General features: G+C 42.6%; 2 protein-coding genes across 3 annotated transcripts in view; one reads left to right on the forward strand and one right to left on the reverse strand.

Annotated features, from left to right (window-relative positions):
* Window positions 1-675: 675 nt before the first annotated feature.
* On the reverse strand, window positions 676-7,503 carry LOC139578116 (calcium homeostasis modulator protein 2). The gene is made up of 2 exons (XM_071405355.1): window positions 2,256-7,503; window positions 676-1,312 (listed from the first exon to the last, which is right to left on the reverse strand). The coding sequence occupies exons 1-2, from the start codon at window positions 2,895-2,897 to the stop codon at window positions 1,184-1,186; spliced, it is 771 nt and encodes a 256-aa protein (XP_071261456.1). The 5' UTR covers window positions 2,898-7,503; the 3' UTR covers window positions 676-1,183.
* A 128-nt stretch (window positions 7,504-7,631) lies between these two features.
* LOC139578115 (neuroplastin-like) overlaps window positions 7,632-26,832 on the forward strand; it is a 74,045-nt gene continuing 54,844 nt past the window's right edge. The window contains exon 1 of one of the 2 annotated variants that reach the window (XM_071405354.1): window positions 7,632-8,094. In XM_071405354.1, the coding sequence (XP_071261455.1) occupies window positions 8,004-8,094 (91 nt within the window). In that variant the 5' untranslated portion in view covers window positions 7,632-8,003. The remainder of the gene's footprint in view (window positions 8,095-26,832) is intronic. The other variant, XM_071405353.1, reaches the window with a different exon arrangement.

Here is a 26,832-nt window from a genome sequence, read left to right on the forward strand (position 1 = left end):
AGGATCATTGAAACCTTATGGCTGCTTCAGAAGTAATGGGCCCACTTTTACCCGGAGGGTGGAAAGCTTGGTGTACTTCCTCTTCCTTTGTAAGTTACTTTGTTATTATGTTGATGTTAAATATATATATATATTTTTAGAATAGTACGTAGCCTGGTCCCAGATCTGTCTGAGCCAATCAGAAACTGCGTAACGAGGTACTCCCTGACCTTTGACTCTCACAGCACCCGATATTCTGTGCTGGGGACCAATGATAACCTGCTAACTCATCATAGTCCCTGTTTTCAGTGCATTAACTCACGCAAAAGGAAAATGGCCTTGGTTACTTTGTACTCTTGTCCTGGTCTGAGAATGTCCACAATGTAACCAAGGCTCAAGACAAGAGGTGACATAGACAGCCCAGTAACCAGGGTTGGGGGGTTAAAACCGGGAGTCGATATTTCTGTCCGCTATCTGTCTGTGTCCACATCTCCTGCTGGGTCTCAGAAGGTGTGCCAGATAGTGTGTGTGAGTCCATCTGCTGTTTGGCAAAGAGAGGGACAGACGTCACTTAATGGAATAAACACATAATTTGTACCAATGTATGTAAAAGCTCCTATTTGATTGTTTAGTATAAATGATAGCTGGGCTATTTGATGTCAACGCAACCTGACCAAATCTCTCAAAAAATTTGGAAAAAATGATTTTATTAGTTGCTATAAATACCTTACATACAAACGTGACCATACCTTAACACATTTTAATATTTACAAAAATTGGGACACATTTTGACACCTACAGAGAACATTTCTAAAAGGGCAGATAGACCAACAAATATCCCCCCCCCACTACTTTAAAAAACTGTTCATCAGAAAAGTATAATTTCCAAAAGTATAACATTCATGTACAGTTTGCAGGAAAGGTAAAAGTCACTGGGCCCTGAAGAAGGCTACAGGCCAAAACATGTTGGTTTTAATAAGAACAAGCATTTCTATCGCCAAGTTGGTGAATTTCCCCCTCTCCTCTGTTTGCACCTCTGTTCATGCACCTTGGTTGGAGAGGGAGGTACCGGCAGTGTTCCCTTCCCTTTAGAAGTTGCTGGAGAGACAAGGTCTTGCAGTCTTGAGGCATTTGTAGAGAAAACATTATGAATTCTCTCCCATAGCTTCAAAAAACAGGTTTTGGCTTAATGATGTTGTCGAAGTCATGTCATCTCATACATCTCGTAAGTGTTGTTGACTTCCTGGAGTTCCTCTTCCTGCTGGCAGCTCTCTCTGATCACGTACACTATGAGTCCCACACAGATGAATATCAACAGAGCAATACCAATAACCTAGAAGAAGAAGAAGACTTCATTAGAAGAAAATACATATTGTGGATGTAGTGGACATGAGTCGGTCATGGGGCTCCCGAGTGGCGTAGCGGTCTAAAGCACTTCTATCTTAGTGCTAGAGGTGTCACTACAGACTCCCTGGTTCGAATCCAGCCTGCATCACAACTAGCCGTGATTGGGAGTCCCATAGCGTGGTGCACAATTGTCCTAGCTTTGCCAGGGTAGGCCGTCATTGTAAATAAGAATTTGTTCTTTACTGACTTGCCTAGTTCATTTTTAAAAATTTTAATGGTCACGTGATGAGGTAACTCTGCCTGCGAACTTCAAAACCAGTGTCTGCCCAGTGACCAATAGTGAATTTCCTATTGGTCTAAGACGTTGGTTGCTCCCGTGGGAGACCCGGGTTTGTATCCCGTTTGCTACTTGGAAAACAGAAATGCGTTTTCTTGGTTACAAGTCAACCCACCCAGGAAAACCAAGACACACTCCCTGATAGGATGAAAGCACAGGGTCAACAGCAGTGCAGCGACCCTGGAGCAATGCCTAGGTGCACAATGTCAGGAAACAGTATATAGGAAATGTTTCCCGTTGGACCTGGGATTCGAACCGGCGAGCCTCCAGTTGTCTGGCCCACCTCCATGCTACCTACCACCCCACATGTACAAGGGTCAAGGAAGAATAAGCAGGTTCAGTATATCCACACATTACAAAAAAAAAGAGCTATTCATCATGAACACTTGTTTTGAGTTTATGATACACTTTACTTTTCTTAATGGCACAGGCACCGACAATAAAAATCAGGGTCCGGTTTCCCAGATCCAGATTAAGCATAGTCCTGGATTAAAAATCATTCTCATTGAAACATTTCCATTGATAGTGTGTTTTAGTCCAGGACAAGGCATAATCCTCATCCGGGAAACTGATCCCAGTGTGTTTTCCTCACCTGAGACTCCACAAATAATTCCTGAGAGTGCACCATGAGATCCTGCAGCGTGCCATCGTCATGCGGCGGCTCACACCACTTCTGAGGAGCCGCCTTGTCGACAATCACAAACCTGCCGTTCCAGTCTGTTAGCGCACACGCAAAGTACTGTCCGTCCAGGAAGAGCAGGATCAGCCAGACGATGGGCGGAACCAGGCTGGAGATGGACACTGTCCTGGGGCAGCCGCTCAGGTCGTACCTGCAGTCCTGGATGATTAGCATCAGCATGAAGGCCATGATAGCAGGAATGACGAAGAAGGCGGAAGAAAATAGCCCGTTCCATTTGGGGTCGCACGGACACTCGAACTCCAGCTCAACCAGCTTCTCCAAGCCCATCAGGATGAAGCCGAAAGCCACGTTGGAGACCAAGGGGCTGTTGCCGAATTCACTCTTCAGTCGGGAGAGCCATTGTTGCCTCCTTTCCATACTAGATGACACTACATAAAGTGTGAACAGAGACTGAGAAGTCTGAGAGTGGAGAGCGGTGGTAGAATATGCAGACATGCAGGAGCTCCAGTGATGCATGATGGTTAACACCGGTTTTGTGGGAAGGCTTTGCCCTGGAGGCACAGAATACACATTTCTGGTCTCGTTGGTTGACATCAAAGGAAGGCGTAGCCGCTGTGTCTGGGTTTATACAACCCATTGGCCCTGTGGGGCTGACAGACATGGTGTCCAGGGAGATGAACCCTCCCCTCAGACCCCGAGAGAGGGAGGGTGCTATAGAGTGGAGGGAAAGTTTATGTCACGGGAATGTGATGTCTCTACAGGTGTAGGATCTTAATTTGACCCAGTTTCTCACAGCATGAAAATAATCCTGCAGCAATAGGACATTTTTATTATTGTGTGGATTATAATTAATGGATATTTTTGTATCGGTTGATACATTTTTAGTTAGTGCAAATTAAGTCTGACATTTTTAAGTGGAAGCCTTTTTAAACCTTGAATACAATACAAGTTTGCATTTCCTGCTGAGCACGACATCTCCTGCAACAACAGGGTGATCAAATTAAGATCCTACACCTGTATACTGTATGCAGATGTGAATCCGGAATGTTGTATGCATATTATATATGTGGAGGGTTGACATTTAAATATGAAATATATATTATGGAGGGAAGCATACAGTGCTTAGTGAAAGTCTACACACCCCTTGCACAGTCTTCACATGTTGCTGCCTTAAAAGAAAATCTAAACATTTTATTAAATTAGATTTCTTTCCTACCGATGTGCACAACCTATTCCACATTTCTAAAGTGAAGAAAAAATGTCAAATCATTTTCCAAGTTAATAAAAAATAAAAAACGAAAGCACCTTTGGCAGCCATTACAGCTGTGAATCATTGTGAATTAGATCCTACCAACTTTGCACAACTCTTGGCCACATTTATCCATTGTGTTTGTCAAAATTGCTCAAGCTCAGTAAATTTGGTTGGGAGTCATTGATGGACAGCAATATTCAAAACTTTGCAAAAAGGCAGTTAAGTAATACTGCAAGACAACACGGTAAAGAAAAATGTAAAACTACATTTAAAAAACTACTAATTACATTTTTTTTCTAACTACAAGGTTTTTGGCAAATCCAGTAAAACAGAATACAAAGTGAAACCCTCTATATTTTCAAGTATTGTGGTGGCAGCATCATGTTATGGGTATGTATTGTGGTGGCAGCATCATGTTATGGGTATGTATTGTGGTGGCAGCATCATGTTATGGGATGCTTGTCACCGGCAGGGACTTGGGAGTTTGTCAGGATCAAAATAAATATGAAAGGAGCAAAGCCCAGGTAAAATGGCAGGGTTTCCTCTAAGTCTTCTGAATACCTATCCCTGAGTTAGAGTTGTGTTTGTCAGTGGTACAATAACAAAAATGTTAATGCCAAAAACAATGTGTGGTAGGTTATGTAGTGGGTTGTGTAGTAGGTTATGTAGTGGGTTTTATAGTAAGTTATGTAGCAGGTTGTGTGTAGTGTAGTGTGTAGTGTAGTGAGTTGTGTAGATCGGTAGGGGGAAAAAAACTAAAGTATTTGAGATGTAATTTTAAGGACTGTGCAAAGGGTGTGTACTTTTACTCGCAACAGTAAAGTCCCATAAGATATGATGTGAATCTTATTGATCTAACAAGTTACTCAAGGAACTCTATCTGAAAACATGCTTTAAATGTTAAAACAAATGTGGTTTAAAGGAAACTCTATAGTAGACCACAGCCATATCAAAATGTTCTATATTTTATACAATGTGTATACATTAGTAATGACCATAACATTAAAATATGTTTTTATTAGATCCATTAAAAAAACCCACATACAACTATATCTGGACATGTATATACAGTAGTATGGTATATATTATGGATCCCCGTTAGCTGCTGCCAAGGCAGACCATAACATTGTCTAATATAGCATCCATGATTTGTATCATCGATTGGACAGTCTATTTTGTTCATATGTATAAAAAAAAAGAAAATAAAAAATTCAGAAATGACTAGTTGATTTGGAAGTTCTATTCTATCTATATTTCCGTTGTATTTTTGAGATGCTACTCGTTGCGATAAACGTCAGCTTCAAATGAGAACATGCGTTTTTTTTTGTGTTTATAAAAACAAAACATAAGTAGTATTATGTATCATATACTATCATCAGGTTGGCAGGTAGCTTAGTGGTTAGAGCGTTGGGCCAGTAAGCGAAATGTTGCTGGATCGAATCCCTGAGCTGACAAGGTAAAAATCTGTCATTCTGCCCCTGAACAAGGCATTTAACCCACTGTTCCCCGGTAGTCTGTCATTGTAAATGTTAACTGTCTTGCCTAGTTAAATAAAAATCTGTGTTGGGGTCATCTACAGCAGCGGTGTAAAGTATTTAAGTAAAAATACTTTAAAGTACTACTTAAGTAGTTTTTTGGGGTATCTGTACTTTACTATTTACATTTTTGACAACTTTTATTTTTACTTCACTACATTCCTAAAGAAAAGAACATACTTTTTACGCCGTACATGTTCCCTGACACCCAAAAGTACTCGTTACAATTTGACAGGAAAATGGTCCAAATGGTCCACGCACTTTGTCAAGAGAACATCTCGGGTCATCCCTAGTCCCTCTTATCTGGCGTACTCACTAAAAACAAATGCTTTGTTTGTAAATGAATGTCTGAGTGTTGGAGTGTGCTCCTGGCTTTTACTTTTACTCAAGTTTAATACTTGAGAATTTTTTTCCACCACTGATCTACAGTATCTGTACATTAGGTGGCAGCAGAACTGTACTGTATTAGGAACGCTCAGACTACATTCAGACTACAAATTGGTTCTTTCTTTTTGCTGGTTTACCTGAAATCTGGTAGTAATGAATCGATTCATGCTTGTACAGTATACATATGAACCACATTTTGGTTGAAAGCTTTCTGTCATGCCTTTCAACTTTACCTTTGCATGCTCTTGCAATTGTAGGCCTAATTCTTTCAGGGATGGTCAAAAAGCAATGGAAGGTGTCATGTAAAGTTAACATAAAGGGTTTACAGTAGGCCTAGTGTTTATCATTTAGCCTAGGAGAGAGAAATGTTTTGGTCATTCAGACACAAGATAAGATAAATCATTTCCAGAATGATTGCCACCATGTCCTAATGCTGTTAGTATGGCTGAGTTGACAGTGAAATAGGATTAAAAGTCCCAGTAAAGCCTGGCTGCAAACTGAGGTCAGGACTTAGCCAGGTGTCTGTGTGTCCGTTTCAGACTGTGGTGGGGTCATCTTGACAAGTCAATCGTTCAAATAGGCAATTTATAACGGGTTGTAGTCTTAACATCTGGAACAAAATAAGGCACAATTGCCTTGTTTTTTAAACGTTCATCCAAGTGTTTCTTGCGCTGATTTCGAGAACCTCTGTCTAACTTTCATCACTCAAACTCTCCTGTCGAATTTAGTTATGCGCACGCCAAAAGGGATGTATTTACAATTATAAACTGGGTGGTTCGAGCCTGAATGCTGATTGGCTAACAGCCGTATACCACGGGTATGACTAAGCATGTATTTTTACTACTCTAATTACGTTGGTAACCCGTTTATAATAGCAATAAGTCACCTCGAGGGTTTGTGATATATGGCCAATATACAAGGGCTGTGTCCAGGCACTCTAACAGCTCTTTGCCAAGGTATATTGGCCATTTACCACACCTCCTCGGGCCTTATTGCTTAATCATGTCAGTCAAACGAGTTAAATCGACACCCATTAATGGAAAAATATCTGGCGAGTTTAGTTTATTCAAATTAGTTTATTAAGTCACGCTAGCTCGCAATAATTATTATTTTGAAGGAAACCCGAATTTTGATCATTATGTCGTTAGTTACGTTGCTATTCCTTCTTAATTCCCTCGGTAATGTTATGGAAAGAGGGTATATTGGATAAATGTGGCAACCCCTCTTGCTGCGAAAAAACATTTTGGGACAGTTTTCAGGCCTTGTGGGTGGGTTTTGAGTGGTTAGGCTATACATTTTTGAACTGGCAAACCTGCCGGCATAACGAGCAGTTAGCACCGACCGAACATCTTGTGGAACACAGCTTCAGCTTCATCACCAAGTTAATTGGGAAATAAATGAAACCCTCACCAGCTAGCTAACAATCTATTTTAGTTTCACTGTCCGATCATTCAAAAAACGAGCAAACTAATAGTTATTTTTACCTTTCCACAAACGGTCTGGTATTGGCTACTGCGTGGCCAGTGTGAACTAACGTTAGCATGCTAGCCAGCCAGCTTGATAGAGTTCCGTCAGTTGCTATCCTTCTAAATGCGGTGGTCACTGGATAAACTAGCTATGAGTTGGAACATATTTAGCTGAAAACGAACTGGTAACGAGTTGTTGTTGCCCATGGTGGAATAATAACTAGCTAACCCGCTGGCTCCGGAAGCCTACAGTATGTCCCCTGGCATGATGAGCTCCCGAGTCGAGCTAGTTGAGCTGTTTCATAAGCAAATGCCTGATATGAATCAAACACGGTAGCTAGCTAGCATGCCCTCCTCGGCGGGAATGTCAGATTCGTATTTCAATTGTTACTAATAATAACTGATTGAAGTTGGTGGTTACTACTGGTTTCAGATCCAAGGCGAGAGAAATTGTCCGCCATGTTTTATGTTTTGGTAAGGGCTCAGAGTGACTTCATGCACTCAAGAAGGCTCAACCAATCACCCGACGGGTTATATGTCAAGACTCATGGATATTCATGAGTTTTCCCCTTCCTTCCTTCTCTCCATCCTTCCTTCCTACGGAAGGTAATTTGGCACAATGTAGACGGCAAATATTTATAAATGAATTGTATGTGGGCAGCCTACAAGATGTGATCTCGCGGGATTTCCCATGGTGGATGAGAAAGGTAGTTGTTTAGCACAGCCCATGATTAAATTGTTCCATCTGGGATCTCTATCCCACTATTGCAGTTGAAATGTAAAATGGTAAGGGTTATTGTTAAGGCGAGGGTAAGAGCAGGGGTTAAGGTTAGGCACTGACCATTTCATCACCGCGCACCAGGCACTGCACAGGTGGCGTCAGCACCCTTCTGGTGAGCGAGCGCGCCGCTGTTTTTGCGTGACCTGATTGGAGAATTAGACGGGGCCGCTCTTCCATCAGCTCGGTATCTACCCGGTAACCCGGTCCACTCACACAATCATTCAGGCCACCCCACCCACTTTCCCCGCTACCGGCATCTACAATCGTCCACCTGAGTCGATGCTAGCTGGAAAAAGAAGAGCAGAAATGATGTCGGTCTCGGTGGCGTTCATTGGAGTGGTGATGCTGCATTTGGTCTCCTCACAGAACGGTAAGAATGTGAAGTGCACGCTTGCCTGCCTGCCGCTCGATAGGAATACCGGGACATCATGGCTTCATGCGGGTTTTAGACTGGAGACACAATGATTGAGCTTTAAATCATATCGTTGCTCAGGATTGGAATTTTGCGCGTCAAATCATTGCAGTGAATATTGCCTTATATTATCCACATAATTTTAAACGCATAGTAGAAAATGGAAACCCTCTTATATCTTTTATTGAATTATGTATGTTCATACCCAGTCAATGTAGTGAATAGAATGACAGAATAAAGGCTTTAAATTGAATGGAATTAGAACGGAATAATATTTCACCCATGCAAGACATTTGTTATAAACGGTCAATAAACCATATCTTTGATGGTTTCCGTGTTTAATATAAACACTACTACTTTAAAATTAAACATCCCGATAAACATTTAGACTAGTCTGTGTCCACAAAATACATTTTGTAGTTGATCGTTAAATCTTTATGACTGTTAAATCTTCATTAGAATGTGAAGGGGACTTGAACGTGATCGCAGGGGCGGTTGGTTGGTTTTAACAAGGACAAATACATGCAGAAGGTTAAAGGAGAGGGGCAGGATTCAGAAATAATCATGCACAGTAAAGTAAGCTGTAATATCATCGACTATCCATAGTCTATGTCCTACCAGTGCCACCCTCAGAAATGGGAAAAAAATACATACAAAACAAAACGTTCTACCTCCTTGTCCTTTCAAATAACAAGTAGGCTACATTAATAGTACATTCACCTGCGACTGGTCCAGTATTGGTACATCACTAGTGGCGGTCGGTGCTGTTTAAGATGAGAGAGGACATTCATTTTTTAATGAGCACGGCCTTATTTCTATTACAGCATATTGGATGACTCTCTTTCACATTCCATTCACCCAGTTCAATGTAACATCGATAGGTTTGGTCTACTACATGAGACTCAAATGTTCCCAATACCCATCATGAGGGTGCTATAACCTAGTCTATGAAACTTTAGAAAGTAGCTTCACAGGTCAAGATAATTTTTAGTAATCAAGGTGACAGACAGTGACACATTCATTACCACCTTGCACACTCTTGCTTGCATCTAGCTGATCTAGGGTGTAATCATTAGTCCAATTACTGTATAGTCGGAACTAGAAGCACAAGCATTTCGCTACACTCACATTAACATCTGCTAACCATGTGTATGTGACCAATAAAATTAGATTTTGATTTGATTTGCAAACAAGCGTTTCTATTGGACAAATTCAGGTATGTTTATCCCAGTTTCATTCCATTCGCTTCTGTTTAAGAAACGTTTTTCAGCAGAATCGGCTAAATAAATACACCCCTGATCCCGCGCAAACACAGTTCACTTTCATAGCAGCCACATACAAACAGCACGATCACTTTGCTCGTTATATAATTCCTTCTCGCATCTACGTGCTCTCCTCCTCTCACCTTTTCCCTTCACTTGTGGACTTCAGTGCACAACACATCAGCTGTCTGTGACCAGGCAAAAAAAACTTTCCAAGTCAGAGATAGTCTACAGGCCAATGAAGCAGTAGACCTATAATGTCCATAGAGCAGAGATAGTCTATAGGCCAATGAAGCAGTAGACCTATAATTTCCATAGAACTCAGAGATAGTCTATAGGCCAATGAAGCAGTAGACCTATAAGGTCTATAGAACTCAGAGATAGTCTATAGGCCAATGAAGCAGTAGATCTATAATGTCCATAGAACTCAGAGATAGTCTATAGGCCAATGAAGCAGTAGACCTATAATTTCCATAGAACAGAGATAGTCTATAGGCCAATGAAGCAGTAGACCTATAATGTCCATAGAACTCAGAGATAGTCTATAGGCCAATGAAGCAGTAGACCTATAATGTCTATAGAACTCAGAGATAGTCTATAGGCCAATGAAGCAGTAGACCTATAATGTCCATAGAACTCAGAGATAGTCTATAGGCCAATGAAGCAGTAGATCTATAATGTCCATAGAACTCAGAGATAGTCTATAGGCCAATGAAGCAGTAGACCTATAATGTCCATAGAACTCAGAGATAGTCTATAGGCCAATGAAGCAGTAGACCTATAATTTCCATAGAACTCAGAGATAGCCTATAGGCCAAAGAAGCAGTAGACCTATAATGTCCATAGAACTCAGAGATAGTCTATAGGCCAATGAAGCAGTAGACCTATAATTTCCATAGAACTCAGAGATAGTCTATAGGCCAAAGAAGCAGTAGACCTATAATTTCCATAGAACTCAGAGATAGTCTATAGGCCAAAGAAGCAGTAGACCTATAATTTCCATAGAACTCAGAGATAGTCTATAGGCCAAAGAAGCAGTAGACCTATAATTTCCATAGAACTCAGAGATAGTCTATAGGCCAATGAAGCAGTAGACCTATAATTTCCATAGAACTCAGAGATAGTCTATAGGCCAAAGAAGCAGTAGACCTATAATGTCCATAGAACTCAGAGATAGTCTATAGGCCAATGAAGCAGTAGACCTATAATGTCCATATAACTCAGAGATAGTCTATAGGCCAATGAAGCAGTAGACCTATAATTTCCATAGAACTCAGAGATAGTCTATAGGCCAAAGAAGCAGTAGACCTATAATGTCCATAGAACTCAGAGATAGTCTATAGGCCAAAGAAGCAGTAGACCTATAATGTCCATAGAACTCAGAGATAGTCTATAGGCCAAAGAAGCAGTAGACCTATAATGTCCATAGAACTCAGAGATAGTCTATAGGCCAAAGAAGCAGTAGACCTATAATTTCCATAGAACTCAGAGATAGTCTATAGGCCAATGAAGCAGTAGACCTATAATGTCCATAGAACTCAGAGATAGTCTATAGGCCAAAGAAGCAGTAGACCTATAATGTCCATAGAACTCAGAGATAGTCTATAGGCCAAAGAAGCAGTAGACCTATAATGTCCATAGAACTCAGAGATAGTCTATAGGCCAATGAAGCAGTAGACCTATAATGTCCATAGAACTCAGAGATAGTCTATAGGCCAAAGAAGCAGTAGACCTATAATGTCCATAGAACTCAGAGATAGTCTATAGGCCAATGAAGCAGTAGACCTATAATGTCCATAGAACTCAGAGATAGTCTATAGGCCAAAGAAGCAGTAGACCTATAATGTCCATAGAACTCAGAGATAGTCTATAGGCCAATGAAGCAGTAGACCTATAATTTCCATAGAACTCAGAGATAGTCTATAGGCCAAAGAAGCAGTAGACCTATAATTTCCATAGAACTCAGAGATAGTCTATAGGCCAAAGAAGCAGTAGACCTATAATTTCCATAGAACTCAGAGATAGTCTATAGGCCAAAGAAGCAGTAGACCTATAATTTCCATAGAACTCAGAGATAGTCTATAGGCCAATGAAGCAGTAGACCTATAATTTCCATAGAACTCAGAGATAGTCTATAGGCCAAAGAAGCAGTAGACCTATAATGTCCATAGAACTCAGAGATAGTCTATAGGCCAATGAAGCAGTAGACCTATAATGTCCATATAACTCAGAGATAGTCTATAGGCCAATGAAGCAGTAGACCTATAATTTCCATAGAACTCAGAGATAGTCTATAGGCCAAAGAAGCAGTAGACCTATAATGTCCATAGAACTCAGAGATAGTCTATAGGCCAAAGAAGCAGTAGACCTATAATGTCCATAGAACTCAGAGATAGTCTATAGGCCAAAGAAGCAGTAGACCTATAATTTCCATAGAACTCAGAGATAGTCTATAGGCCAATGAAGCAGTAGACCTATAATTTCCATAGAACTCAGAGATAGTCTATAGGCCAAAGAAGCAGTAGACCTATAATGTCCATAGAACTCAGAGATAGTCTATAGGCCAATGAAGCAGTAGACCTATAATGTCCATATAACTCAGAGATAGTCTATAGGCCAATGAAGCAGTAGACCTATAATTTCCATAGAACTCAGAGATAGTCTATAGGCCAAAGAAGCAGTAGACCTATAATTTCCATAGAACTCAGAGATAGTCTATAGGCCAAAGAAGCAGTAGACCTATAATTTCCATAGAACTCAGAGATAGTCTATAGGCCAAAGAAGCAGTAGACCTATAATTTCCATAGAACTCAGAGATAGTCTATAGGCCAATGAAGCAGTAGACCTATAATTTCCATAGAACTCAGAGATAGTCTATAGGCCAAAGAAGCAGTAGACCTATAATGTCCATAGAACTCAGAGATAGTCTATAGGCCAATGAAGCAGTAGACCTATAATGTCCATATAACTCAGAGATAGTCTATAGGCCAATGAAGCAGTAGACCTATAATTTCCATAGAACTCAGAGATAGTCTATAGGCCAAAGAAGCAGTAGACCTATAATGTCCATAGAACTCAGAGATAGTCTATAGGCCAAAGAAGCAGTAGACCTATAATGTCCATAGAACTCAGAGATAGTCTATAGGCCAAAGAAGCAGTAGACCTATAATGTCCATAGAACTCAGAGATAGTCTATAGGCCAAAGAAGCAGTAGACCTATAATTTCCATAGAACTCAGAGATAGTCTATAGGCCAATGAAGCAGTAGACCTATAATGTCCATAGAACTCAGAGATAGTCTATAGGCCAAAGAAGCAGTAGACCTATAATGTCCATAGAACTCAGAGATAGTCTATAGGCCAAAGAAGCAGTAGACCTATAATTTCCATAGAACTCAGAGATAGTCTATAGGCCAACGAAGCAGTAGACCTATAATTTCCATAGAACTCAGAGATAGTCTATAGGCCAAAGAAGCAGTAGACCTATAATGTCCATAGAACTCAGAGATAGTCTATAGGCCAATGAAGCAGTAGACCTATAATGTCCATATAACTCAGAGATAGTCTATAGGCCAATGAAGCAGTAGACCTATAATTTCCATAGAACTCAGAGATAGTCTATAGGCCAAAGAAGCAGTAGACCTATAATGTCCATAGAACTCAGAGATAGTCTATAGGCCAAAGAAGCAGTAGACCTATAAGGTCCATAGAACTCAGAGATAGTCTATAGGCCAAAGAAGCAGTAGACCTATAATGTCCATAGAACTCAGAGATAGTCTATAGGCCAAAGAAGCAGTAGACCTATAATTTCCATAGAACTCAGAGATAGTCTATAGGCCAATGAAGCAGTAGACCTATAATGTCCATAGAACTCAGAGATAGTCTATAGGCCAAAGAAGCAGTAGACCTATAATGTCCATAGAACTCAGAGATAGTCTATAGGCCAATGAAGCAGTAGACCTATAATGTCCATAGAACTCAGAGATAGTCTATAGGCCAATGAAGCAGTAGATCTATAATGTCCATAGAACTCAGAGATAGTCTATAGGCCAATGAAGCAGTAGACCTATAATGTCCATAGAACTCAGAGATAGTCTATAGGCCAATGAAGCAGTAGACCTATAATTTCCATAGAACTCAGAGATAGCCTATAGGCCAAAGAAGCAGTAGACCTATAATGTCCATAGAACTCAGAGATAGTCTATAGGCCAATGAAGCAGTAGACCTATAATTTCCATAGAACTCAGAGATAGTCTATAGGCCAAAGAAGCAGTAGACCTATAATTTCCATAGAACTCAGAGATAGTCTATAGGCCAAAGAAGCAGTAGACCTATAATTTCCATAGAACTCAGAGATAGTCTATAGGCCAAAGAAGCAGTAGACCTATAATTTCCATAGAACTCAGAGATAGTCTATAGGCCAATGAAGCAGTAGACCTATAATTTCCATAGAACTCAGAGATAGTCTATAGGCCAAAGAAGCAGTAGACCTATAATGTCCATAGAACTCAGAGATAGTCTATAGGCCAATGAAGCAGTAGACCTATAATGTCCATATAACTCAGAGATAGTCTATAGGCCAATGAAGCAGTAGACCTATAATTTCCATAGAACTCAGAGATAGTCTATAGGCCAAAGAAGCAGTAGACCTATAATGTCCATAGAACTCAGAGATAGTCTATAGGCCAAAGAAGCAGTAGACCTATAATTTCCATAGAACTCAGAGATAGTCTATAGGCCAATGAAGCAGTAGACCTATAATGTCCATAGAACTCAGAGATAGTCTATAGGCCAAAGAAGCAGTAGACCTATAATGTCCATAGAACTCAGAGATAGTCTATAGGCCAAAGAAGCAGTAGACCTATAATGTCCATAGAACTCAGAGATAGTCTATAGGCCAATGAAGCAGTAGACCTATAATGTCCATAGAACTCAGAGATAGTCTATAGGCCAAAGAAGCAGTAGACCTATAATGTCCATAGAACTCAGAGATAGTCTATAGGCCAATGAAGCAGTAGACCTATAATGTCCATAGAACTCAGAGATAGTCTATAGGCCAAAGAAGCAGTAGACCTATAATGTCCATAGAACTCAGAGATAGTCTATAGGCCAATGAAGCAGTAGACCTATAATTTCCATAGAACTCAGAGATAGTCTATAGGCCAAAGAAGCAGTAGACCTATAATTTCCATAGAACTCAGAGATAGTCTATAGGCCAAAGAAGCAGTAGACCTATAATTTCCATAGAACTCAGAGATAGTCTATAGGCCAAAGAAGCAGTAGACCTATAATTTCCATAGAACTCAGAGATAGTCTATAGGCCAATGAAGCAGTAGACCTATAATTTCCATAGAACTCAGAGATAGTCTATAGGCCAAAGAAGCAGTAGACCTATAATGTCCATAGAACTCAGAGATAGTCTATAGGCCAATGAAGCAGTAGACCTATAATGTCCATATAACTCAGAGATAGTCTATAGGCCAATGAAGCAGTAGACCTATAATTTCCATAGAACTCAGAGATAGTCTATAGGCCAAAGAAGCAGTAGACCTATAATGTCCATAGAACTCAGAGATAGTCTATAGGCCAAAGAAGCAGTAGACCTATAATGTCCATAGAACTCAGAGATAGTCTATAGGCCAAAGAAGCAGTAGACCTATAATTTCCATAGAACTCAGAGATAGTCTATAGGCCAATGAAGCAGTAGACCTATAATTTCCATAGAACTCAGAGATAGTCTATAGGCCAAAGAAGCAGTAGACCTATAATGTCCATAGAACTCAGAGATAGTCTATAGGCCAATGAAGCAGTAGACCTATAATGTCCATATAACTCAGAGATAGTCTATAGGCCAATGAAGCAGTAGACCTATAATTTCCATAGAACTCAGAGATAGTCTATAGGCCAAAGAAGCAGTAGACCTATAATTTCCATAGAACTCAGAGATAGTCTATAGGCCAAAGAAGCAGTAGACCTATAATTTCCATAGAACTCAGAGATAGTCTATAGGCCAAAGAAGCAGTAGACCTATAATTTCCATAGAACTCAGAGATAGTCTATAGGCCAATGAAGCAGTAGACCTATAATTTCCATAGAACTCAGAGATAGTCTATAGGCCAATGAAGCAGTAGACCTATAATGTCCATAGAACTCAGAGATAGTCTATAGGCCAATGAAGCAGTAGACCTATAATGTCCATATAACTCAGAGATAGTCTATAGGCCAATGAAGCAGTAGACCTATAATTTCCATAGAACTCAGAGATAGTCTATAGGCCAAAGAAGCAGTAGACCTATAATGTCCATAGAACTCAGAGATAGTCTATAGGCCAAAGAAGCAGTAGACCTATAATGTCCATAGAACTCAGAGATAGTCTATAGGCCAAAGAAGCAGTAGACCTATAATGTCCATAGAACTCAGAGATAGTCTATAGGCCAAAGAAGCAGTAGACCTATAATTTCCATAGAACTCAGAGATAGTCTATAGGCCAATGAAGCAGTAGACCTATAATGTCCATAGAACTCAGAGATAGTCTATAGGCCAAAGAAGCAGTAGACCTATAATGTCCATAGAACTCAGAGATAGTCTATAGGCCAAAGAAGCAGTAGACCTATAATTTCCATAGAACTCAGAGATAGTCTATAGGCCAATGAAGCAGTAGACCTATAATTTCCATAGAACTCAGAGATAGTCTATAGGCCAAAGAAGCAGTAGACCTATAATGTCCATAGAACTCAGAGATAGTCTATAGGCCAATGAAGCAGTAGACCTATAATGTCCATATAACTCAGAGATAGTCTATAGGCCAATGAAGCAGTAGACCTATAATTTCCATAGAACTCAGAGATAGTCTATAGGCCAAAGAAGCAGTAGACCTATAATGTCCATAGAACTCAGAGATAGTCTATAGGCCAAAGAAGCAGTAGACCTATAATGTCCATAGAACTCAGAGATAGTCTATAGGCCAAAGAAGCAGTAGACCTATAATGTCCATAGAACTCAGAGATAGTCTATAGGCCAAAGAAGCAGTAGACCTATAATTTCCATAGAACTCAGAGATAGTCTATAGGCCAATGAAGCAGTAGACCTATAATGTCCATAGAACTCAGAGATAGTCTATAGGCCAAAGAAGCAGTAGACCTATAATGTCCATAGAACTCAGAGATAGTCTATAGGCCAAAGAAGCAGTAGACCTATAATGTCCATAGAACTCAGAGATAGTCTATAGGCCAATGAAGCAGTAGACCTATAATGTCCATAGAACTCAGAGATAGTCTATAGGCCAAAGAAGCAGTAGACCTATAATGTCCATAGAACTCAGAGATAGTCTATAGGCCAATGAAGCAGTAGACCTATAATGTCCATAGAACTCAGAGATAGTCTATAGGCCAAAGAAGCAGTAGACCTATAATGTCCATAGAACTCAGAGATAGTCTATAGGCCAATGAAGCAGTAGACCTATAATGTCCATAGAACTCAGAGATAGTCTATAGGCCAAAGAAGCAGTAGACCTATAATGTCCATAGAACTCAGAGATAGTCTATAGGCCAATGAAGCAGTAGACCTATAATGTCCATATAACTCAGAGATAGTCTATAGGCCAATGAAGCAGTAGACCTATAATTTCCATAGAACTCAGAGATAGTCTATAGGCCAAAGAAGCAGTAGACCTATAATGTCCATAGAACTCAGAGATAGTCTATAGGCCAAAGAAGCAGTAGACCTATAATGTCCATAGAACTCAGAGATAGTCTATAGGCCAAAGAAGCAGTAGACCTATAATGTCCATAGAACTCAGAGATAGTCTATAGGCCAAAGAAGCAGTAGACCTATAATTTCCATAGAACTCAGAGATAGTCTATAGGCCAATGAAGCAGTAGACCTATAATGTCCATAGAACTCAGAGATAGTCTATAGGCCAAAGAAGCAGTAGACCTATAATGTCCATAGAACTCAGAGATAGTCTATAGGCCAAAGAAGCAGTAGACCTATAATGTCCATAGAACTCAGAGATAGTCTATAGGCCAATGAAGCAGTAGACCTATAATGTCCATAGAACTCAGAGATAGTCTATAGGCCAAAGAAGCAGTAGACCTATAATGTCCATAGAACTCAGAGATAGTCTATAGGCCAATGAAGCAGTAGACCTATAATGTCCATAGAACTCAGAGATAGTCTATAGGCCAAAGAAGCAGTAGACCTATAATGTCCATAGAACTCAGAGATAGTCTATAGGCCAATGAAGCAGTAGACCTATAATGTCCATAGAACTCAGAGATAGTCTATAGGCCAAAGAAGCAGTAGACCTATAATGTCCATAGAACTCAGAGATAGTCTATAGGCCAATGAAGCAGTAGACCTATAATGTCCATATAACTCAGAGATAGTCTATAGGCCAATGAAGCAGTAGACCTATAATTTCCATAGAACTCAGAGATAGTCTATAGGCCAAAGAAGCAGTAGACCTATAATGTCCATAGAACTCAGAGATAGTCTATAGGCCAAAGAAGCAGTAGACCTATAATGTCCATAGAACTCAGAGATAGTCTATAGGCCAATGAAGCAGTAGACCTATAATGTCCATATAACTCAGAGATAGTCTATAGGCCAATGAAGCAGTAGACCTATAATTTCCATAGAACTCAGAGATAGTCTATAGGCCAAAGAAGCAGTAGACCTATAATGTCCATAGAACTCAGAGATAGTCTATAGGCCAAAGAAGCAGTAGACCTATAATGTCCATAGAACTCAGAGATAGTCTATAGGCCAAAGAAGCAGTAGACCTATAATTTCCATAGAACTCAGAGATAGTCTATAGGCCAATGAAGCAGTAGACCTATAATGTCCATAGAACTCAGAGATAGTCTATAGGCCAAAGAAGCAGTAGACCTATAATGTCCATAGAACTCAGAGATAGTCTATAGGCCAATGAAGCAGTAGACCTATAATGTCCATAGAACTCAGAGATAGTCTATAGGCCAAAGAAGCAGTAGACCTATAATGTCAATAGAACTCAGAGATAGTCTATAGGCCAATGAAGCAGTAGACCTATAATGTCCATAGAACTCAGAGATAGTCTATAGGCCAAAGAAGCAGTAGACCTATAATTTCCATCATCAACTAAGTAAGATACATATGCCTAAAACTGAGTAATAAAAACAGTAGAAAACAGTTATTTCAATCAAATTAATCTATTTTCTCCGTCTGTCTGTCTGCCTCCCTTTTTTATTTTTTTTATCTGTCTTGACTTGAGCTTTTGCTAGTGAAGTTCAACATTGTATTAAATCATCACAGGGTCTGCCTGGAAACTGTCGCTAACGAACTTGCAACATTGTAGCAACTAGCCTATTCCAGGCCCTAATAGTTTCCTGCGCCAGTGAGCTCGGGACAGAAATCAGTTTTTTTTTTAAATACGATGTTTCCACTGGGAATATGGGATCATGATATTTTGCTCTTTCACACTGAGGCTTAGTGATTTTTGAGGCCGGGAGCGTTGGAAAGATAATTTTATTTTTAAATACTGAGGAATTATCATTCGCAATGGAGGTTTACAACAAAAAAAATACTTTGTTGACTTGTGTGAGGTGATGAAAAAACAAGTGGTGTAAGTGGGGAGTTAAGCGTTAAACGGAAAAAAGATGTTGACAAAATGAGCACTTTCCTACCCCCCCGTTCTTGATGCAACATTTTAAATTATTCTTAAGACACATTTATCTTCACACATATTTCTGACGCTTTTCACTGACAGACGCAACTCTATCAGCTAGACGTGTTCCCACGCTCACTACCCAAATTGCTGGCTTCCCAAACACACTTTGATTTGAAACAATCCACAGCAATGTTTTGTTTGTTTGTTAATAAAGAAGCTAAATCAAATCAAATTTATTTATATAGCCCTTCGTACATCAGCTGATATCTCAAAGCTAATGATCCTTATTAAGTCATGCTCCCTGGTGAAGTATTTAGAATCCTTTTTTTTAGACAGGAGTGATTTATATAATTTTGGCGAAACATCAATTTACTTTAGGGCAATCCAGCATCCTAACAGTGCACTGTTCGCCCGACAACTTTCCTTTCCAATTCACTAGAGGCTGAAACCAGAGATCTGTATATAATGATGAGATGTTCATCTCTTCACCCTAAAAATCTTCATTCCAAAGGCAGGAAGGCAGGTGAAAAGCTTAGGTCTGCATATTATTCCCATAGAAACGTACTGGTTTTACACTGGACAGATTTTGGCGAGAGTGAGACCTCTCGCTTCGCCTCTTCCTCTTTGCTGAAACTACCGTGCATTCGGCAAGTATTCAGACCCCTTGACTTTTTCCAGTCAGAGTAGCTCCACCAGTCCATTTTGCTGCATGTGTCTATTTATAGACTTGAGATGCAGCAGGACAGCACTGGGAATCATAGCTTTAATGTGTCCTCTCTTCTCCTGGATGACACACACACACACACACACACACACACACACACACACACACACACACACACACACACACACACACACACACACACACACACACACACACACACACACACACACACCCCTCCCCCCACTATGGCTTTAATGTGTCCTCTCTTCTCCTGGATGACACACACACACACACACACACACCCACACACACACACACACACACACACACACACACACACACACACACACACACACACACACACACACACACACACACACACACACACACACACACACACACACACACACACACACACACACACACACACACACACACACACACACACCCCTCCCCCCCATTATGGCTTTAATGTGTCCTCTCTTCTCCTGGATGAGACACACACACACACTTTCACACTTTCACACACACACTTTCACACTTTCACACTTTCACACACACACACACACACACACACACACACACACACACACACACACACACACACACACACACACACACACACACACACACACACACACCCCCCACTATGGCTTTAATGTCGTCCCCTATCCTTGAAGAGAAGAGTGTATTGGTTAACTCTTCACAGAGAGAGACGCACAACAAGGCACTGTAGAAAGGAATTGATTTCATTCTCAATGGAGTCGTACTTTACTCTGAAATAGCCCACCCACTGCAGGTAAATCCAGTCCCTGTAGAGCTGAGCTGAGATGTATTTCACCTCTCCTAAGTCTTTAGATAAAAGGTTTAGAATGGACACGTACAGCCTAGTGGGATGGAAGCTTCTATTCTGTTCTGTTCTATTCCGTTCTGTTTATACTTTTAGAAGGGACCACTACAGCCTACTGGGATAGGAGCTGTTCCCTTCAAATCAATTATATTCTGTTGATACGTTTAGAGTGGACCACTACAGCCTACTGGAACCTAGTGATATGGAAGCTTCCACAGTAGGCCTGTTTTATCATACCGGCTCATTATTGAATGATTCAGCAAGATGGCTCATAATCCCATTGTTCAGATTCAATGGAACTTTATTTGTACGTGATACAGAGACGTGTTGTTCTCACAAGGCAAGATCCTGTTACTGTGTATCAGTTACTGTTGAAGCCATATCTTTCCCTGAAGGCCTCCCGAGTTGTTCAGTGGTCTGAGGTGCTGCATCTCAGTGCTAGAGGCGTCACTACAGACCCTGGTTCAGTGGTCTAAGACACTGCATCTCAGTACTAGAGGCGTCACTACAGACCCTGGTTCAGTGGTCTAAGACACTGCATCTCAGTGCTAGAGGAGTCACTACAGACCCTGGTTCAGCGGTCTAAGACACTGCATCTCAGTACTAGAGGCGTCACTACAGACCCTGGTTCAGTGGTCTGAGGTGCTGCATCTCAGTGCTAGAGGCGTCACTACAGACCCTGGTTCAGCGGTCTAAGACACTGCATCTCAGTACTAGAGGCGTCACTACAGACCCTGGTTCAGTGGTCTGAGGTGCTGCATCTCAGTGCTAGAGGCGTCACTACAGACACCCTGGTTCCATTCCAGGCTGTATCACAACTGACCATGATTGGGAGGAACCATAGGGCGGTGCACAATTGGCCCAGCGTTGTCCGGGCTTGGCCGGTGTAGGCCGTCATTGTGAATAAAATTTTGGTCTTAACTGACTTGCCTAGTTTAAATAAAGGGTACATAAAAAATATATATTTTGAAAGTATCAGTGTGCTAGCTAGCCTACCTGCCGTCCTTACACCTGTCTGTCTAGAAGCAGGCCAAACGTACCTGTCTGTCTAGAGGCAGGCCAAACGTACCTGTCTGTCTGGAGGCAGGCCAAACGCACCTGTCTGTCTAGAGGCAGGCCAAACGTACCTGTCTGTCTAGAGGCAGGCCAAACGCACCTGTCTGTCTAGAGGCAGGCCAAACGTACCTGTCTGTCTAGAAGCAGGCCAAACGTACCTGTCTGTCTAGAGGCAGGCCAAACGCACCTGTCTGTCTAGAGGAAGGCCAAACGTACCTGTCTGTCTAGAGGCAGGCCAAACGTACCTGTCTGTCTAGAAGCAGGCCAAACGTACCTGTCTGTCTAGAGGCAGACCAAACGTACCTGTCTGTCTAGAGGCAGGCCAAACGTACCTGTCTGTCTAGAGGCAGGCCAAACGTACGTGTCTGTCTAGAAGCAGGCCAAACGTACGTGTCTGTCTAGAGGCAGGCCAAACGTACCTGTTTGTCTAGAGGCAGGCCAAACACATCTGTCTGTCTAGAGGCAGGCCAAACGCACCTGTCTGTCTAGAGGCAGGCCAAACGTACGTGTCTGTCTAGAAGCAGGCCAAACGCACCTGTCTGTCTAGAGGCAGGCCAAACACACCTGTCTGTCTAGAGGCAGGCCAAACGCACCTGTCTGTCTAGAGGCAGGCCAAACGTACCTGTCTGTCTAGAGGCAGGCCAAACGTACCTGTCTGTCTAGAGGCAGGCCAAACGTACCTGTCTGTCTAGAGGCAGGCCAAACGTACGTGTCTGTCTAGAAGCAGGCCAAACGCACCTGTCTGTCTAGAGGCAGGCCAAACGTACCTGTCTGTCTAGAGGCAGGCCAAACGCACCTGTCTGTCTAGAGGCAGGCCAAACGCACCTGTCTGTCTAGAGGCAGGCCAAACGTACCTGTCTGTCTAGAGGCAGGCCAAACGTACCTGTCTGTCTAGAGGCAGGCCAAACGTACCTGTCTGTCTAGAGGCAGGCCAAACGTACCTGTCTGTCTAGAGGCAGGCCAAACGTACCTGTCTGTCTAGAGGCAGGCCAAACGCACCTGTCTGTCTAGAGGCAGGCCAAACGTACCTGTCTGTCTAGAGGCAGGCCAAACGTACCTGTCTGTCTAGAGGCAGGCCAAACGCACCTGTCTGTCTAGAGGCAGGCCAAACGCACCTGTCTGTCTAGAGGCAGGCCAAACGCACCTGTCTGTCTAGAGGCAGGCCAAACGTACCTGTCTGTCTAGAGGCAGGCCAAACGTACCTGTCTGTCTAGAGGCAGGCCAAACGTACCTGTCTGTCTAGAGGCAGGCCAAACGTACCTGTCTGTCTAGAGGCAGGCCAAACGTACCTGTCTGTCTAGAGGCAGGCCAAACGTACCTGTCTGTCTAGAGGCAGGCCAAACGTACCTGTCTGTCTAGAGGCAGGCCAAACGTACCTGTCTGTCTAGAGGCAGGCCAAACGCACCTGTCTGTCTAGAAGCAGGCCAAACGTACCTGTCTGTCTAGAGGCAGCCAAACATACCTGTCTGTCTAGAGGCAGGCCAAACACACCTGTCTGTCTAGAGGCAGGCCAAACGCACCTGTCTGTCTAGAGGCAGGCCAAACGTACCTGTCTGTCTAGAGGCAGGCCAAACGTACCTGTCTGTCTAGAGGCAGGCCAAACGTACCTGTCTGTCTAGAGGCAGGCCAAACGTACCTGTCTGTCTAGAGGCAGGCCAAACGTACCTGTCTGTCTAGAGGCAGGCCAAACGTACCTGTCTGTCTAGAGGCAGGCCAAACGCACCTGTCTGTCTAGAGGCAGGCCAAACGTACCTGTCTGTCTAGAGGCAGGCCAAACGTACCTGTCTGTCTAGAGGCAGGCCAAACGCACCTGTCTGTCTAGAGGCAGGCCAAACGTACCTGTCTGTCTAGAGGCAGGCCAAACGTACCTGTCTGTCTAGAGGCAGGCCAATCTCACCTGTCTGTCTAGAGGCAGGCCAAACGTACCTGTCTGTCTAGAGGCAGGCCAAACGTACCTGTCTGTCTAGAGGCAGGCCAAACGTACCTGTCTGTCTAGAGGCAGGCCAAACGTACCTGTCTGTCTAGAGGCAGGCCAAACGTACCTGTCTGTCTAGAGGCAGGCCAAACGTACCTGTCTGTCTAGAGGCAGGCCAAACGCACCTGTCTGTCTAGAAGCAGGCCAAACGTACCTGTCTGTCTAGAGGCAGCCAAACATACCTGTCTGTCTAGAGGCAGGCCAAACATACCTGTCTGTCTAGAGGCAGCCAAACATACCTGTCTGTCTAGAGGCAGGCCAAACGCACCTGTCTGTCTAGAGGCAGGCCAAACGCACCTGTCTGTCTAGAGGCAGGCCAAACGCACCTGTCTGTCTAGAGGCAGGCCAAACGCACCTGTCTGTCTAGAGGCAGGCCAAACGCACCTGTCTGTCTAGAGGCAGGCCAAACGCACCTGTCTGTCTAGAGGCAGGCCAAACGCGCCAGCAGTGTGCTCCTTAGTTACAGGGACAGCTCTGCTCTGTCCTCCTCATCATCCCTCCTTAGTTACAGGTACAGCTCTGCTCTGTCCTCCTCATCATCCCTCCTTAGTTACAGGTACAGCTCTGCTCTGTCCTCCTCATCATCCCTCCTTAGTTACAGGTACATCTCTGTTCTGTTCATCTTGTCATCCCTCCTTAGTTACAGGTACAGCGCTTGCTCTGTCCTCCTCATCATCCCTCCTTAGTTACAGGTACAGCTCTGCTCTGTCCTCCTCATCATCCCTCCTTAGTTACAGGTACATCTCTGTTCTGTTCATCTTGTCATCCCTCCTTAGTTACAGGTACAGCTCTGTTCTGTTCATCTTGTCATCCCTCCTTAGTTACAGGTACATCTCTGCTCTGTCCTCCTCATCATCCCTCCTTAGTTACAGGTACATCTCTGTTCTGTTCTCCTCGTCATCCCTCCTAAGTTACAGGTACATCTCTGTTCTCTTCATCTTGTCATCCCTCCTTAGTTACAGGTACATCTCTGTTCTGTTCATCTTGTCATCCCTCCTTAGTTACAGGTACAGCTCTGCTCTGTCCTCCTCATCATCCCTCCTTAGTTACAGGTACAGCTCTGCTCTGTCCTCCTCATCATCCCTCCTTAGTTACAGGTACATCTCTGTTCTGTTCATCTTGTCATCCCTCCTTAGTTACAGGTACAGCGCTTGCTCTGTCCTCCTCATCATCCCTCCTTAGTTACAGGTACAGCTCTGCTCTGTCCTCCTCATCATCCCTCCTTAGTTACAGGTACATCTCTGCTCTGTCCTCCTCATCATCCCTCCTTAGTTACAGGTACATCTCTGCTCTGTCCTCCTCATCATCCCTCCTTAGTTACAGGTACATCTCTGTTCTGTTCTCCTCATCATCCCTCCTTAGTTACAGGTACATCTCTGTTCTGTTCTCCTCGTCATCCCTCCTTAGTTACAGGTACATCTCTGTTCTGTTCTCCTCGTCACCCCTCCTTAGTTACAGGTACATCTCTGCTCTGTTCATCTTGTCATCCCTCCTTAGTTACAGTTACAGGTACAGCTCTGTTCTCTTCATCGTGTCATCCCTCCTTAGTTACAGGTACAGCTCTGTTCTGTTCATTTTGTCATCCCTCCTTAGTTACAGGTACATCTTTGCTCTGTCCTCCTCATCATCCCTCCTTAGTTACAGGTACATCTCTGCTCTGTCCTCCTCATCATCCCTCCTTAGTTACAGGTACATCTCTGTTCTGTTCTCCTCGTCATCCCTCCTAAGTTACAGGTACATCTCTGTTCTCTTCATCTTGTCATCCCTCCTTAGTTACAGGTACATCTCTGTTCTGTTCATCTTGTCATCCCTCCTTAGTTACAGGTACAGCTCTGCTCTGTCCTCCTCATCATCCCTCCTTAGTTACAGGTACATCTCTGTTCTGTTCTCCTCGTCATCCCTCCTTAGTTACAGGTACATCTCTGTTCTGTTCTCCTCGTCATCCCTCCTTAGTTACAGGTACATCTCTGCTCTTTTCATCTTGTCATCCCTCCTTAGTTACAGTTACAGGTACAGCTCTGTTTTCTTCATCGTGTCATCCCTCCTTAGTTACAGGTACAGCTCTGTTCTGTTCATCTTGTCATCCCTCCTTAGTTACAGGTACAGCTCTGATCTCCTCGTCATCCTTCCTTAGTTACAGGTACAGCTCTGTTCTCTTCATCTTGTCATCCCTCCTTAGTTACAGGTACATCTCTGTTCTGTTCTCCTCATCATCCCTCCTTAGTTACAGGTACATCTCTGTTCTGTTCTCCTCGTCATCCCTCCTTAGTTACAGGTACATCTCTGTTCTGTTCATCTTGTCATCCCTCCTTAGTTACAGGTACAGCTCTGTTCTGATCATCTTGTCATCCCTCCTTAGTTACAGGTACATCTCTGCTCTGTCCTCCTCATCATCCCTCCTTAGTTACAGGTACATCTCTGCTCTGGCCTCCTCATCATCCCTCCTTAGTTACAGGTACAGCTCTGTTCTGTTCATCTTGTCATCCCTCCTTAGTTACAGGTACATCTCTGCTCTGTCCTCCTCATCAGCCCTCCTTAGTTACAGGTACATCTCTGTTCTGTTCTCCTCGTCATCCCTCCTTATTTACAGGTACATCTCTGTTCTGTTCATCTTGTCATCCCTCCTTAGTTACAGGTACAGCTATGTTCTGTTCTCCTCGTCATCCCTCCTTAGTTACAGGTACATCTCTGTTCTGTTCTCCTCGTCATCCCTCCTTAGTTACAGGTACATCTCTGTTCTGTTCTCCTCGTCATCCCTCCTTAGTTACAGGTACATCTCTGCTCTGTTCATCTTGTCATCCCTCCTTAGTTACAGGTACAGCTCTGTTCTGTTCATCTCGTCATCCCTCCTTAGTTACAGGTACAGCTCTGTTCTGTTCATCTTGTCATCCCTCCTTAGGTACAGGTACAGCTCTGTTCTGTTCATCTTGTCATCCCTCCTTAGTTACAGGTACAGCTCAGTTCTCTTCATCGTGTCATCCCTCCTTAGTTACAGGTACAGCTCTGTTCTGTTCATCTTGTCATCCCTCCTTAGTTACAGGTACAGCTCTGTTCTCCTCGTCATCCTTCCTTAGTTACAGGTACAGCTATGTTCTCTTCATCTTGTCATCCCTCCTTAGTTACAGGTACATCTCTGTTCTGTTCTCCTCATCATCCCTCCTTAGTTACAGGTACATCTCTGTTCCGTTCTCCTTGTCGTCCCTCTTTAGTTACAGGTACAGCTCTGTTCTCCTCGTCATCCC

This window comes from Salvelinus alpinus, chromosome 6 (genome assembly GCF_045679555.1).
Source record: "Salvelinus alpinus chromosome 6, SLU_Salpinus.1, whole genome shotgun sequence".
NCBI lineage: Eukaryota > Metazoa > Chordata > Actinopteri > Salmoniformes > Salmonidae > Salvelinus > Salvelinus alpinus.

Excerpts from the sequence above, each read along its gene's own strand:
- LOC139578116 (XM_071405355.1), bottom strand. The coding sequence starts at position 2,897 with ATGTCAACCAACGAGACCAGAAATGTGTATTCTGTGCCTCCAGGGCAA. Across the intron at positions 1,313-2,255 it reads AATTATTTGTGGAGTCTCAG|GTTATTGGTATTGCTCTGTT; the intron begins GTGAGGAAAACA and ends TTCTTCTTCTAG.